The sequence below is a fragment of the Hippocampus guttulatus genome, chromosome 20, assembly GCF_054856545.1.
Source record: "Hippocampus guttulatus isolate MCC_2025c chromosome 20, RoL_Hgut_1.0, whole genome shotgun sequence".
NCBI classification, from domain to species: Eukaryota; Metazoa; Chordata; class Actinopteri; order Syngnathiformes; family Syngnathidae; genus Hippocampus; species Hippocampus guttulatus.
The window spans coordinates 7,331,728-7,344,390 of NC_141280.1; the positions used below are offsets into that span (position 1 = coordinate 7,331,728).

General features: G+C 46.4%; 1 protein-coding gene across 6 annotated transcripts in view; it reads left to right on the plus strand.

Annotated features, from left to right (window-relative positions):
• LOC147187809 (SAM and SH3 domain-containing protein 1-like) overlaps positions 1-12,663 on the plus strand; it is a 112,826-nt gene that overhangs the window by 77,485 nt on the left and 22,678 nt on the right. For all 6 annotated transcript variants that reach the window (XM_086099956.1, XM_086099959.1, XM_086099957.1 and 3 more), the window contains exons 2-4: positions 1,528-1,656; positions 9,693-9,740; positions 10,059-10,108. In XM_086099956.1, coding sequence (XP_085956082.1) covers positions 1,528-1,656; positions 9,693-9,740; positions 10,059-10,108 — 227 coding nt within the window. The remainder of the gene's footprint in view (positions 1-1,527; positions 1,657-9,692; positions 9,741-10,058; positions 10,109-12,663) is intronic.

The following is a 12,663-nucleotide window of genomic DNA, read 5'->3' on the forward strand; positions in this document are numbered from 1 at the left end:
GTTTGGAGTTACTGAGCATACAATGGGAGCGGAGCCAAGATTTCCAGACCTTGGCTGTTCACTGCTCCGGCTGCGGTTGTTTTAGGCAATACCGAAAGATGTTGATCAAAGACTGCCAACGTTGTCGTTAACCCCGACATGGTCACTCAAAACCGTTCGTTCGGCGAGGTTGGCGGCACAGCTGGAGTCGTCACTTCTGCCGGCATGATCAAGCTAATCCATCATGCTTATTAACACCTCCCGAAACTTGCCTGCGGCTAACCAGGAAGAAAAAAAACCCACATTGCGTGATTTTAGCCGACCAAAACATGCGCAGCATATGTTTCTCGGAAGAGCAAAACTGCTCAGGGAATGTCCCTGTTGAGATTTGTCCGTCAGCTGGAACCATGTGTTCGGACGCAACTGCTTTTGTTATCCAATGGGAACGCAGCCAAAACGAGACGTTTGTTGTGCGTGTGTTTTAGAAGTCCCATCGCATATCACGTGTGACCCTCAAATACTCCAAATCACGGAGTGAGTGATTCTCGTCTCGAAATGAAATGTATTATTTTCCAGTAGGTACTCCAGTAGTTCTGTTCAGGGCACTCTCCGCCTGCCTCGGGTTATGTTGGAATCTCCTGCATGTTAAAACTCATTCACTCCCAAAGACGTTTTTAAACGTCTTTTCAGACTTGGTCTAGAATTGGCTGGTACTGAATGAGTTAATGTGCGTTCTCTCTCTCTCACACACACACACACGTCTCCGAAAGAAGACCCCGTGCCAGTGTTTGCATGTGTCACTGGCAAAGCCTCACATCCACTCACAGTGATCCGTTTATCCGCGGCCTGGCACCCGCATAGTGAGTCCAGTTGAGAACGTCTGAGAGAGACTGTTCGGACCCTCGCGCAAGTGACTCAATGCTAGTTGTCCGCCCGGATCAACGCTGATGAATATTTATCGAGGCCTATCGTTGCAAGGGTGACCTACATTTTTTACTAAGACCAGACTCCGAGAATGCTTCCTGTCCACCATCTAACGAAAAAAAAGATCCAGAGGACGCAAGAAAGGTTCTCATTAACTGGTCTCTGGCCTTTCACTCAGACCCCTTGAGTCGTCAACATACCCGACAGGTTCCTGTTCGCTCTTAGTGGTTGAAACCTTTCCTCCCTTGACCCACAACGCAAGTGCAGCAGACAAAGACAGGAACTGCGGCGATCTGAACTGCAGCGAGCGGAAGACTGTGTTTTGATTTTGGGTGTCGGTAAACATCCCAAGGAGGGAAAGGGCATGCGGGTTCGAACGGGATAAGGACCATAAACAAACCTCGACCTGACAAAGATGGCAACAAAGAAAAAATGAATGAAAGTTCAAACAATGCTGACCTTTTTATTGAAATGTATTCAGAACGTTTCTGTTTGTATTGTGCATGTGCAAGTGATTATCCAACAGGAACAATGGCGTTATAAAAAGTTTTTGCAATGGCAGCGCTTTTGCATTCCTTCCTGGATGTTCTGAGACTAAACATCATCTTCTCTTTCTCTCTACAGGATGGTTCCCTGGGCAATATAGATGACCTTGCTCAGGAATACTCGGAATACTACAACACCTGCTTCAGCGACGTCAGCGACCGTATGGAGGAGCTTCGCAAGAGACGAGTGTCCCAAGAGCTCGACATGGTAAACAAACACCCGTCGCTCCTTTCTGCCGCGTAGCCACTTAGCCATCTCTATCTCGGAGTCTTTGTCCCTTTTCGCCTGGATGTAGGCTAGTGGGGCACCTCTTTGGTTGCCTAGCTGCAAGCAAACGTTTGAAGGAATGCAGCGGGTGGTACCACAAAGGTTGTTTGCGCCGTGGTGTTCTCGCCACAAAGCCCGCATGTAAACAAAACCGCGGATCCTGTCAGGTTGATCGAAACCTGTTTCTTGAGCCGCGCCAATGACACGTCAAGAGGTGTAATGAAGTGTACACGGCTGATCGACTGCTTCCAGCGCTCCGGCCCCACCCCCCCCGAAAAAAATTGAGTGATGATTCTGATTTTGTGATGATGGTCACGTTCCATCCGTGAGCCCCGCTGGCCGGCCTCCCGTTTTGTCGAAGCTGGGAAGCCCCCATCTTGAATTACTTGTAAGTGGAAAATGATGAAGTCACGTTGGCGTTGCAGAGACGAAGTAAAAAAAAAAAAAAAAAGTGATCTGTGAGTTTGAGGGCCGTGGTAAAACTCCAAAAATGTGTGGAGGACCGACCTCCAGATGCCGATGGCGTGACGCAACAATCGGACTCAAGTTATTGCTCACACATGCCGCACGTGCATTCACGGAGCGCGACGGTCGATCGGCCACCTTGTACCTTTTCACTCATCGGCACGCTTGTTTTTGGTGGCAACAATGTGGATTTGGTCGGGTGGATAAGGCGCTGATTTATCGAACGAGTCCTTTTTCGCGACACATCAAAGTCGTTGACAGTGGAAACGGTTCAAGCATCTGTCGGTGTGTTCTTGCTGTGTGGCTTGGGGGGGGGGGGGGGTTAAATCTAATATTTGTCAGTCATCGTAAATTGCCTGAAGATAATTTGAAACGGTCTCATCCAAAAAACTGGCGAATGGGAATGAATTGGTGGCGGGGAGGGGGGGGGGGCATGCGCCTGAAGGAGGATACGGACTGGGGCGAATGGATGAGTGGAATGAAGAGGAGGAGAGGTGAATTTGAGAGCCCGCAGCTGTCGCACCACTCTGCGAAGTTTGGCAACAAAATATCGAGAGGAGAGGAGGGAACACGGATGAGACAACCCCCTCATTGAGGTTCTTGCAAACGGCGCAGACTCAAACCCACGCTGTATCGATTTTCTACTTCACGCCCTTTCTAAAATGGTCCCGAAAAAAGTATTCACACATCACATCACCATTTTTTAAAAAACTAACACCAGAATATGGCAGCTTCAACGTCTTACTTTTGGGCTATTGCTATCAAATTTAAAACAAGGAGGCAGAATTCGTTTTAATGCCACGTGGCTGTCGACCTGCGGATTGATGGCGGTAAAGAAGGTCATAATCAATGTCGGTGACGAGATGTTAATGGCGAGACATTTCCAAAGTGGCTCTCGAGAGGGACGAGGCCTTTACATGAAAGGCCAAAGTCTTGTAAAGGGCACAGGAAGATTGGTCTCCACAATACCGATCCCCCCCCCCCTTTTTTCCCATGATTGTCTTTCTTCCGCTCTCATTTAAATGGCGAGATCATTTCGAGTTAGATTACATTGTCCTTCATTCTCCTGAGTTTATCCATCAAGCAGCAAGATCATGCAAAATAAATTCCGCCAAGTAGCGCAAACAGACAATATGTTTGATCGGTTCAGTCTCGGATGAGTCGCGGGTTTCGAAAATGGACTGTTAATGTTAATTTATCTGTCATTGTACTTTGTAAAATATATTTTTTAAATGTCCTTTATAGTTTTTTTAAATCTTATTCAATCGTCGCAAGTTGCTGTTCTTGGCTATCGGTCGTGAGTTAGTGGTTTACATAGTTGATACAATGGCCCTGAGACTAACTGGAATTCAGGGTGTAGTCAGAGCGATAATACGATAAGAAGGGATGGAAAACGGGGGGGATGGAAGTCACCCATCTTCCACTGTTGTTTCGAGTGGAAGTTGCGTTTGGACATTGTTTTTGGCTTTGTTTTGTTTCGCGCAATGCGGCCGCTACGCCTCTCAGGGGGGCCCTCGTTCTCGTTCACACGACGACGGCTGTCGAAGTAAAACATACCTCCTCTCCTATTTAGAGCCGATGATGGAGGCTCTCAGAGACCGCGAATCCACTTCCCGCCGGCCGTGTTGTTTCTCTGTATCTTCGTTAGCTCGCGAACAAAAGGGGTAAATCAACATCCCCTCGGGGAACGGGGACCTATGGATTAGCACTGCCATGCTACGTTTTCCCAGCAGTCTTTATAGAGGGGAATCCCATTGCTATGCTGATGATACAGAAATATTCGGATGCCTCAACTAGACAACTTTATATGTAGACGGTAGCTAACAAACGGGCATGACTGGGAAACCCGAACGCAATTGGTTTATTGCGCATTGCCTGACTTTTTAAGCACAATTGTTTGGGTTGTTTATCATGTCAGTGCACTGGAAAGTTGCACAAGGAACTGTTGTTGACGATGCAACTTTGAAATGGAAAGACCCTCCTGCAAAGCTTTCTCAATTACTTATTTTGACGATTGTGTATACCAGGGGTGTCAAACTCATTTTCGCCGCAGCCCAATTTAGAGTTGCGTTTTCCCTTGGAGGGCCGATGATTTGCTTTGGCGGGCCACATCTGGCCCCCGGGCCTTGCGTTTGACACCTGTGGTGTATATGATTAAAGTTGAAATTCTGAAAATGCAGACAGGACGACAATGACGAGACAAGATTTGTTTCCTAGAATGGATGGATGGATGTCTTTTTGGGGGGGGTTCTGTATTCTTCTTTATTTATACTGTATATATTTTTGGATGGTATTTTCCTTGATGTTTTCGAGCAAAATTTGACTTTTACTTGACAATTTTCTCCAAGATTTGTTTGGAGTTAATGATCCAAAGACGGAACAGATGCACTGCGGCCAAAAAGCAATCGGTAATTTGGCTGCAGGGTTGATCCTCTTCAGTTTAATCAGCATGAAATATGATTCAAGCATCCCGTAAATGTCATTTCAAAGTTTCGAGGATTCAAATGCGCTTTTGAAAAGTTGTTGATTCGGGTTTTTTTTTTGTTTGTTTTTGTTTTTTTGAAGAAGGAAATTCTTCTTTTAGGGATGACACAGTCGAAGCCTCAGGAACGACCTCAGGAATGTTCAGCGATCGGTTTTGAGCTTGGCGGTCGAGACCGTGAAAGTGTTTTGCTTCGCCGTGAGGCCAAGTTGTTTAGCGAAGGGGGTCAGATCAGTGAGGTTACGACGACGGAGAAGAAGAAAGAAATGCAAACGCCAGGTGCTTGTTTGTTCTTTCCCCCCCGGGGGCATTAGCGTCGAAACGTAGCCCGCAGCCGTTTTGTTGCGTTAAGATTTCCTTCAAATAATGCCGGCGCTCCTTCAATGTTGAGATAACCCGTCGGCAGGTGTTAGTTTTATAATTCTTATTGCGGGATTTATTTGTCGGCCTCCAGAAGGTGACGATGTCATTGGAATTTGTAATCACTCTGCTATTTGCCTTTTGAATTGCAAAAATAACGTTGATCCAAAAAAGCTTTTGGAACGCTCGACACTGTCGACACAAGTATGCCTGTGCCGCAAGTGTGGCCGTTCGCACTAGCGCGCCACTTTTTGGAACAGAAGAGGATAAGAGGTGTGACCGAGTGGGCTGGTGCTTTTTCTGTTTTACTACTGGCTCCTGACAACCGGCGTGTTTTTATGTGCACGGCCAGTTCCGCGTGGTTGAATCACGCCATACTGGTTCCGCAGCTTCACGACTATTTTTTTTGGCTTTGCACCAGGCTTTCCACCAGTTGGTACATCGCTAACGATCGCCCTCGCGCTCGCCCACCCAGACTCGTCAGACCACGCCAGCTGGCACACCTCCACCGAAGCCACCTGGTCTTTCGGGTTTTGCCGCATATCCGCCCACCTTTCGCTTAGGAGCTTGGCAGCGCTGCGGTATCTCCCGCCGACGGCGGGCTTTGCAGTTATGCTTGGACCAACAGTTGCGATTTACCACTTGCACAGGGTATTTCTACGCTCTCCCTCCTCGTAGACTCTCTGGAAATGCAGCTGTGAGCCAGAAAGAATCGAAGCTGTAGTCTTGAGTTTGCCATGTGTTGAAATTGGTGTACAGTGGTACCTGTATTTACGAAATGTATATGTTCTGGAAGAAATTTCTTAACCAGAAAATTTTGTAAGTAGGAGACGCGTTTTCCATGTAAATGCCCTAATCCGTTCCAAGCCCCCCCAAAGTTCAGGCATAAATGTTTTAAAAAGCATAAAAATGCAACAAAATATGGCACAAATGCATGTTACAATTAGATTATTGCCCAATAAATGAAGAAATTGAAAATCAATCACTTGCACTTTCCCCGTTTCTTTCATCTCAAGCAATATATTCGAATCATTGCTTTACAGCAGCTTCCACTACCTTTCTGTTTCGTGGCCATGTCACATTGAGTTTGTTGCCTTCCGGTCGGCAGCGAGCGTGATCCTCATTAGAGGCAAACATGCTCTCGCTATGCTCCTCTCACCTGATCTTTGATTCAATCCAGTCACACACAAGCCATCAGCGCCGGCATCGCAAACAAGCCCGCCGACTGATCTCCACGTTTTGCGCGTACGCACGTCGGTTCACGGCGAGGTAAGCGGGGCAACATCGCGGGCTGGTGCCGGCTAGTTCATGCAAAGGATAGCGTTGCCTCCCATGGGATTGGGTTTGTGTGAACTCTCCTTCACACGCCCATGTACAAACCTGGCAAAAACATTGATTTTTCGCTGTCAGCAAAGCTTCGGACAGAAATGCGAATTTTACCCCCGTAAGCTTTTGCATGAATTTTTCAACATCAGCGCCCTCGCTCTCACAGATGTTTTTTTTTCCCCACTGATCTTTCTTGTTTCACGCATTCAAAGCCTCCGTCTGTGTCAAATATTGAAGTGGGTGGGGGGGGGGGGGGGGGTGGAGGAGTTCTATGTCTAAATCTGTCCCCCCCCGTGCCAAAATGTATAAATCTTTGTCAGATGGTGTGCTTTTAATGTGCGGCATGCTGGCCAACCAGCTCATAACGGGGGAGGTTTTTTTTTTAAAAATAGATTTTGCCTTCACGTCGGTGAGACTGTCCTCGCCAGCGGGGAACATGAAAGAGGATCTGATAGCCAAAGCAATCTCCTGCCACTTTCTGCGAAACGCCGTGACGTGCCACCGAGCGCTCGCTCACCTCGTCGGCGGCGGTTCGCTTTCTTTGTTCAGTCACATCGTTGTGAGCGGCTCAGTAGTTTCGACTCGGCGGGGGATTGCCAAGGTTGTTTAAAGAGGAGATTTGTCGTCACTTTTGAACGTTCTGCTTCTACAGCAGGATGTCGTTGGATGATTTCGATGCTTAATTGGTATTCTGTTCGACTACTCTTGACTCTTATCAAGTACAACTTTATTGTCAAATGTACAGCACAGATGAAATTTCCTTCCTCTCAACTCATTCAATACCAGCCAATTCTGGACCAAGTCTGAAAAGACGTTTAAAAACGTCTTTGGGACTGAATGAGTTAAACAGGCAACAAGAGGAGCCGCTGCGGGTGCCCGCGCTGCCATCAAAAGAACACTTCACATAAAATAACACAATAATACAACACAACACATAAAACAGACAGTCGTGCAGTCCTAACCACTTTTCCCTCATACCCTTTGTTGTTTAAAGCAGTTTGAGATGAAAGAGGAGCGAATCAAAGTGTCCTTTTCACCAGTGGATCAAAGACGTCATGTTGAAATGTGCACTCGTCTGCTACAAGCTAAGCTTGAAAGCAACAAGAATCTGTAGCATCCATTAACGAAAAAGAGAGATTGGCTCTCTTCTCCTGTCCCATGTAAATCCGCTTCAATTCTAAGACGCGACTCCCAGTTCCACATACGCATCGGCACTCTAAGCTGACGCTTAGCAGTATAAAAAAAAAAAAAAAATTCCCAAAGCTTCCTGACATGCATCCTGGCAATCTCATAAAATCACTTCATATTCCTCTGCTGGAAGGAATAAAAGAATCATTTGTGTAGCCCGAGCCAGATACCTGCCATGTCACTTAAGAGAATAGTTCATCCTTGCCGGTCAGGACAAATTGTTTGTGGGCTATTTTGACATGGCCTGGTTTGCATCTTTGGAAAAATGGAGGGGGAAAAACCCAGTGTAAAGCTAAAGCTATTTGTGAGTTGAACAGTTTTATGGGCCTGGCATTAGCTGTTTACTACATTGCCAAACAGTCATAAAGAAGGAATGCCCCCCCCCCCCCCCCCCCACACGCACACAATCATGATCAGTGCGCCAGTAAATTTCGGAAGGTGATATCGGGGTTCAATTTCTGATGAGTGTTCTGCGGTGATTCATCTGGGAGGAAAAAAATATCATCATTACTCTTTTTCTGTTCATTTAAGATGATTTCATTCCTCTTTTTTGATAAAAGGTCAACGACCAGCCTGGGAACATGACGGATGTCACTTCCTTTTATGCGGGCACGTCGCTCCCTTTGGCGAGATTAACACGCGTTTGCCTCCATTGTTGGACTTGATTCTATTCTGGGCTTTCACTAATGATTCTACTTAATGCCTAATCTACATTTTTCCGTTTCTACATTATGCATTCTGTCATCGGGCGTCCTTGAGTGACAGGGTGGAAAATTAAAAGCCGTCACTCATTGAATTATTTCAGCACAGTCCTTTTACAAAGCGAGTCCAAATGACCCATTAAAAAAAATAAAAATAAAAACGGTTCTCTTCATTTTAGGTCAGTGGGTCAATTTGACCCTGAACAGAAGATGTTAATTTCTCACACCGTAATGGTAAAATTCAAATGTCAAGCCACAAAATATTGATGGAAATTGGTCAAAAAAGTGAATGAGAGATAAACACCTGCCTGCTGCGATCTTTACTTCAAATTTTCTATCATTAAAAGAAACCAATACAAGATGGTAAAATATTTTTTTGAATTAGACCGCTGCTTGCCAAGTAGTGTGCTCCATTTTTTTTCCAACGGTATTTCATAACAAGAAATCGATTGTAACTTGTAATGCGATTATTATGCTCCCTCATTACAGCAATGTTCAACTGCAACAATGTGATTTTTTTTTTGTTCCTGTTTCAAATGGCCTCATAATGAACTTTAATGACTTATATTTTTAGATTCTTTGGCAACCCACCAAGGCGGGAAAGTAATTGTGCTCCGCTGTTTCTTGCCCATTAGTGAGCTCCATTTAATGTCTCCATTTTTTTTTTCAAAACTTGGCACCTACATAATGTAACTTAGTGATATGAACCTTTGATGAATTGAATTCATTCACCATTTGCGTCAGGAATGGGATTTTGCATGTTGAATTGCATCACACTTATTTCCCGTGCTTTTGGGTCACTGAGAAAATAGAAAGGAGAAGTTGTCTTGGAGGATATTTTTGGCACCGGTGACTCTGAAAATTGCTCGAATGAGGAGTTACGCTTCGTAACATCTACTATAACGCATGCCGAACGCGTCATTGTCATTTTAGCAGCGCAAATGTGGGATCGTGCGTGACATGAGTGACCTGAAAAAAAATTTTTTTCAATAGCATGGGGCGAGGTACATCCACTATTTTAGCAAAGGGCAATTAAAACAGGTCACGTCGCTTTTTACGAAACATTAACTTGTTGAGCAAACGAAGGGATGGCTGCACGCACATGCTCGTATGTTTGTCGTCACTTGTGCGGCGGCTCTGTCGACATGCCAGAATGGGTTTTCCACATGCGGGGTAATATTATGAGTAAATATGTCCTCTTATAGGTCTGCGGCCACTCGACCCCTTTTTTCCCCCTTTTGTTAAAAAAAAAAAAACACAAAAAAAACCCCACAAATGCTGGACAGTTCTCTAACATCTCAGGTGCCAAGTTCCAGTCCTTGAGGGCCGCCGTCCTGCATGTTTTCCATCTCTGCCTCAGGCTTCTGCAGAGCTCGCCGATGAGCTGACCTCTGTTCTCCATCTTTGAAATATACTCCATGATGTTGACTCACTTTTTTTTTCCTGTCCCGTAGGAGAAACAGGATCCAAACATCTCTTTGCAGCTCCGCAACGAGATCCAGGTATGTCGATGACACATGCACGCCCACCAGCCACTTCATTAGGAACAGAACACAATTTCCCATGGAGAAGTATTTATTTCAGGGGTTAGACTGTCGCTATGATGAATCATTGAGTAACTCGGCTGCCTACAGAGAAGTGAACTATTATTGTTTCAATTCCCAAGTTTCAGTGGGGGGGGGGGGGGGGTGCTTCTTGATGAACTTGCCCCATATGCAGTTAGGACATCGGAATGTATACAAAGCCTATTGTGTGGACAGCTACTGCACAGAGCGAGCGTTACGCTTGCGGGTTTTAACTCAGCTGTCTTTTCTCCTCAGGAGTCACTGGGCTTCAGCAGTGAAGTCTCCACTCCGGAAACCGACAGAAAGTAAGTCCACTACCCCAACAAAGGAGCGAGCCCTTTGACTGCTGTCAATGCAGTATCAAACAAAACATTGTGTTACATTTAGCCCCCCCCCCCCCCCCCCACCACCACCACGCGCGCACAAACGCACTTCCACTCGCTCCTCGTGTGATTGATGGAACTGCGCGGCGAGGGGCTTCAAGGATAGGGCGCTGGAGCGCGCCCGCGGGCAGTCGAGGTCAACCTCCTCAGGTGGAAAGCTGCCACTTTACGAGATGAGTGCAGCCAGACGTGCGAAAGAGGAGATGGTGCCGTGTTTGCTTCAAGCCGAGGAGCATGTAGACACATGAAAACACGGCTTTACTGAACTCACGCAATGGAAAAGACCTGAACGTAGTAGCGAGCGTGTTCCCCAAAAACTGAACACAGCGGTCGATTCGGATGTATTGTTATTTTACATATAAGCTGCATGACCCGTACTTTTATATCCCTCGGCCACATCGTTACGCCGCTGACAGGAAAATGGCGCTGACAGGAAAATCGCTTCCTTCTTCTGACGTGCTCGCTCCAGCAGGCTTTTGTCCTTTCTTTCCTGCTTTTGTGTCCAGGCGGTGGCAGGAGGGCGAGAAAGGCGCATTTTAGAGGGCGATGGCCAATTGATTACAGCCCGACGAGCATAGACTAAGACGCTTTGATTAAACCGGGTTTGGGCGCAGTTCCTGTAACACATAAGTGTTGACATCACTGCAGGGAAATGGGTCAGAAAAGAAAAATGCCCCCACGTTCACTCCTTGGTTATACCTGCAGAGCCTGATCTGTTTGAAATATTTTGCCTGTGATGCTTCATTTGCATAACTGACGCAGCTAGCTTGGCCACCCTGGACAAGATAAGTGGAGAAAATGGATGCATGCTTGCTTACGTAAATACCTAACATAACGCAAAAAGGTCTTATTTGTCATATTTTGGGGGCGACGGTCACCCCGGCGTGACCCTCTGCGGGCTCGCACCGTTCAAGTGACAAGCATGCGCGGCAGAGGAAGCGCATACCACAGACTGGCCTCTCGCACAGATGTATATGTTGCGCGGAGAAAAGCCCCAACGTGATGGGAACCAGATGCCAAATGATTCGGAATGACGTCTTCCCCTTTTGCCTTCGACTTGGCTGCTGTGCTGCTCGTCTTCCTGTCAGTCTGTTTTTGTTTCGCTCGGAGGGCACTCGCCGTTTCAAGACCGCATGACAAATTCCCTTTGCTTACATCAAGCAAAACGTCACGACTGTAACGCAAAGCTTCATCGCGGGTGCGGGTTTAAACCGCGGCCCGACCCTTATAGGGGCCAATATTAGCTCTTTTAATATACGCCTTTAAAAAATAGACTCGGGGCGGGGGGGGGGATCTGATTTTTGCTGTTTTGCTTAAATTAGAATTGGCTGGTATTGTACTTATTCAGTACCAGCCAATTGTAGACCAAGTCTGAAAAGACGTTTAAAAACGTCTTTGGGAGTGAATGAGTTGTTAATAATCTTTGGCTGCACCTCACAGCCCCACGACCACCCCGACAAAATCAATGTCACTCCTTGTTGGCAGGAGGTGGGCACACTTGTCGTGGTGCATTGCGGTATTCTGACGGGGGGGGGGGGGGGGTGTTCAAGCAAGGGGCTTCCTGTTTTGGGGTATTGTTAGTGAGCGCGAGAGATGGGTGCAGCATATCAATGAGTGAGGTGAATTGATCTTGTTGAAAGCAAGACACAAAATCCTGACAAAATCCACCTTAAGAGCTGTCGAGGAAATGCGCACAGCGTACCTTATGTCTTTGTCGCTCCCGCTAAAGTTTAGAGTCACATTATACTGTTTGGAAAGTTGGGGTTTAAGATATAAGCGCCATTCACCACGTAGGATTCAATTAAAAAAGGGGGTTGGAGGGCGGTGCCATAGATGGCGGGTTAAACCAATTAAGTTGCCAGGCTGCACAGTGCCAGGATTGACACCCCGGAAAGACATTCCAGCTCCTTTTAAAGTGTGTGCGAGAGCAGCACAGATCTGTGTGCGCGCTGCACAGGCTAATTTATAGCGCCTGAAGTGAAGACGCATGGGTAGTGGGGAATGAGGAGGAGGGGGGGGGGGTCACTGCCTGAGAAAAGTTCTGATTGAGTTGTTGCGATTCGAGTTAGCTTGACTTTTTTTTTTTTTTTTTTTTTTTGCAAGCAGGCGTCCAACGAATTAGCATCTCATTACAATGCCAGGCCTTCAGTCTCCTCCATTGAGAGGGCATTCAAACAGTCATGCAGGTACAGACTGAATCTCCTTGGCGTGGATTTTATGTTCATCTATGGAAAAAGTAGCGGCGGCTTGAAAAATACTTTTTCAAACAGCGGAAGCACATCCAAGGCTCGCTTTTAAGGTGGAGAAATATTTCTAACGATGATGCCACTGCTTCACATCGCTTCAAACAGTTGTCGAACTTGCAGCCATTTAATGGTGGAAAAAGGCTTTCGTGTGCCGCTCAGTTTTTATTCTTCTCCCTTAATTTTGATGACTTTGGATGGTTTGTAGACATGTCAGGACTTTTTTTCTGCTTA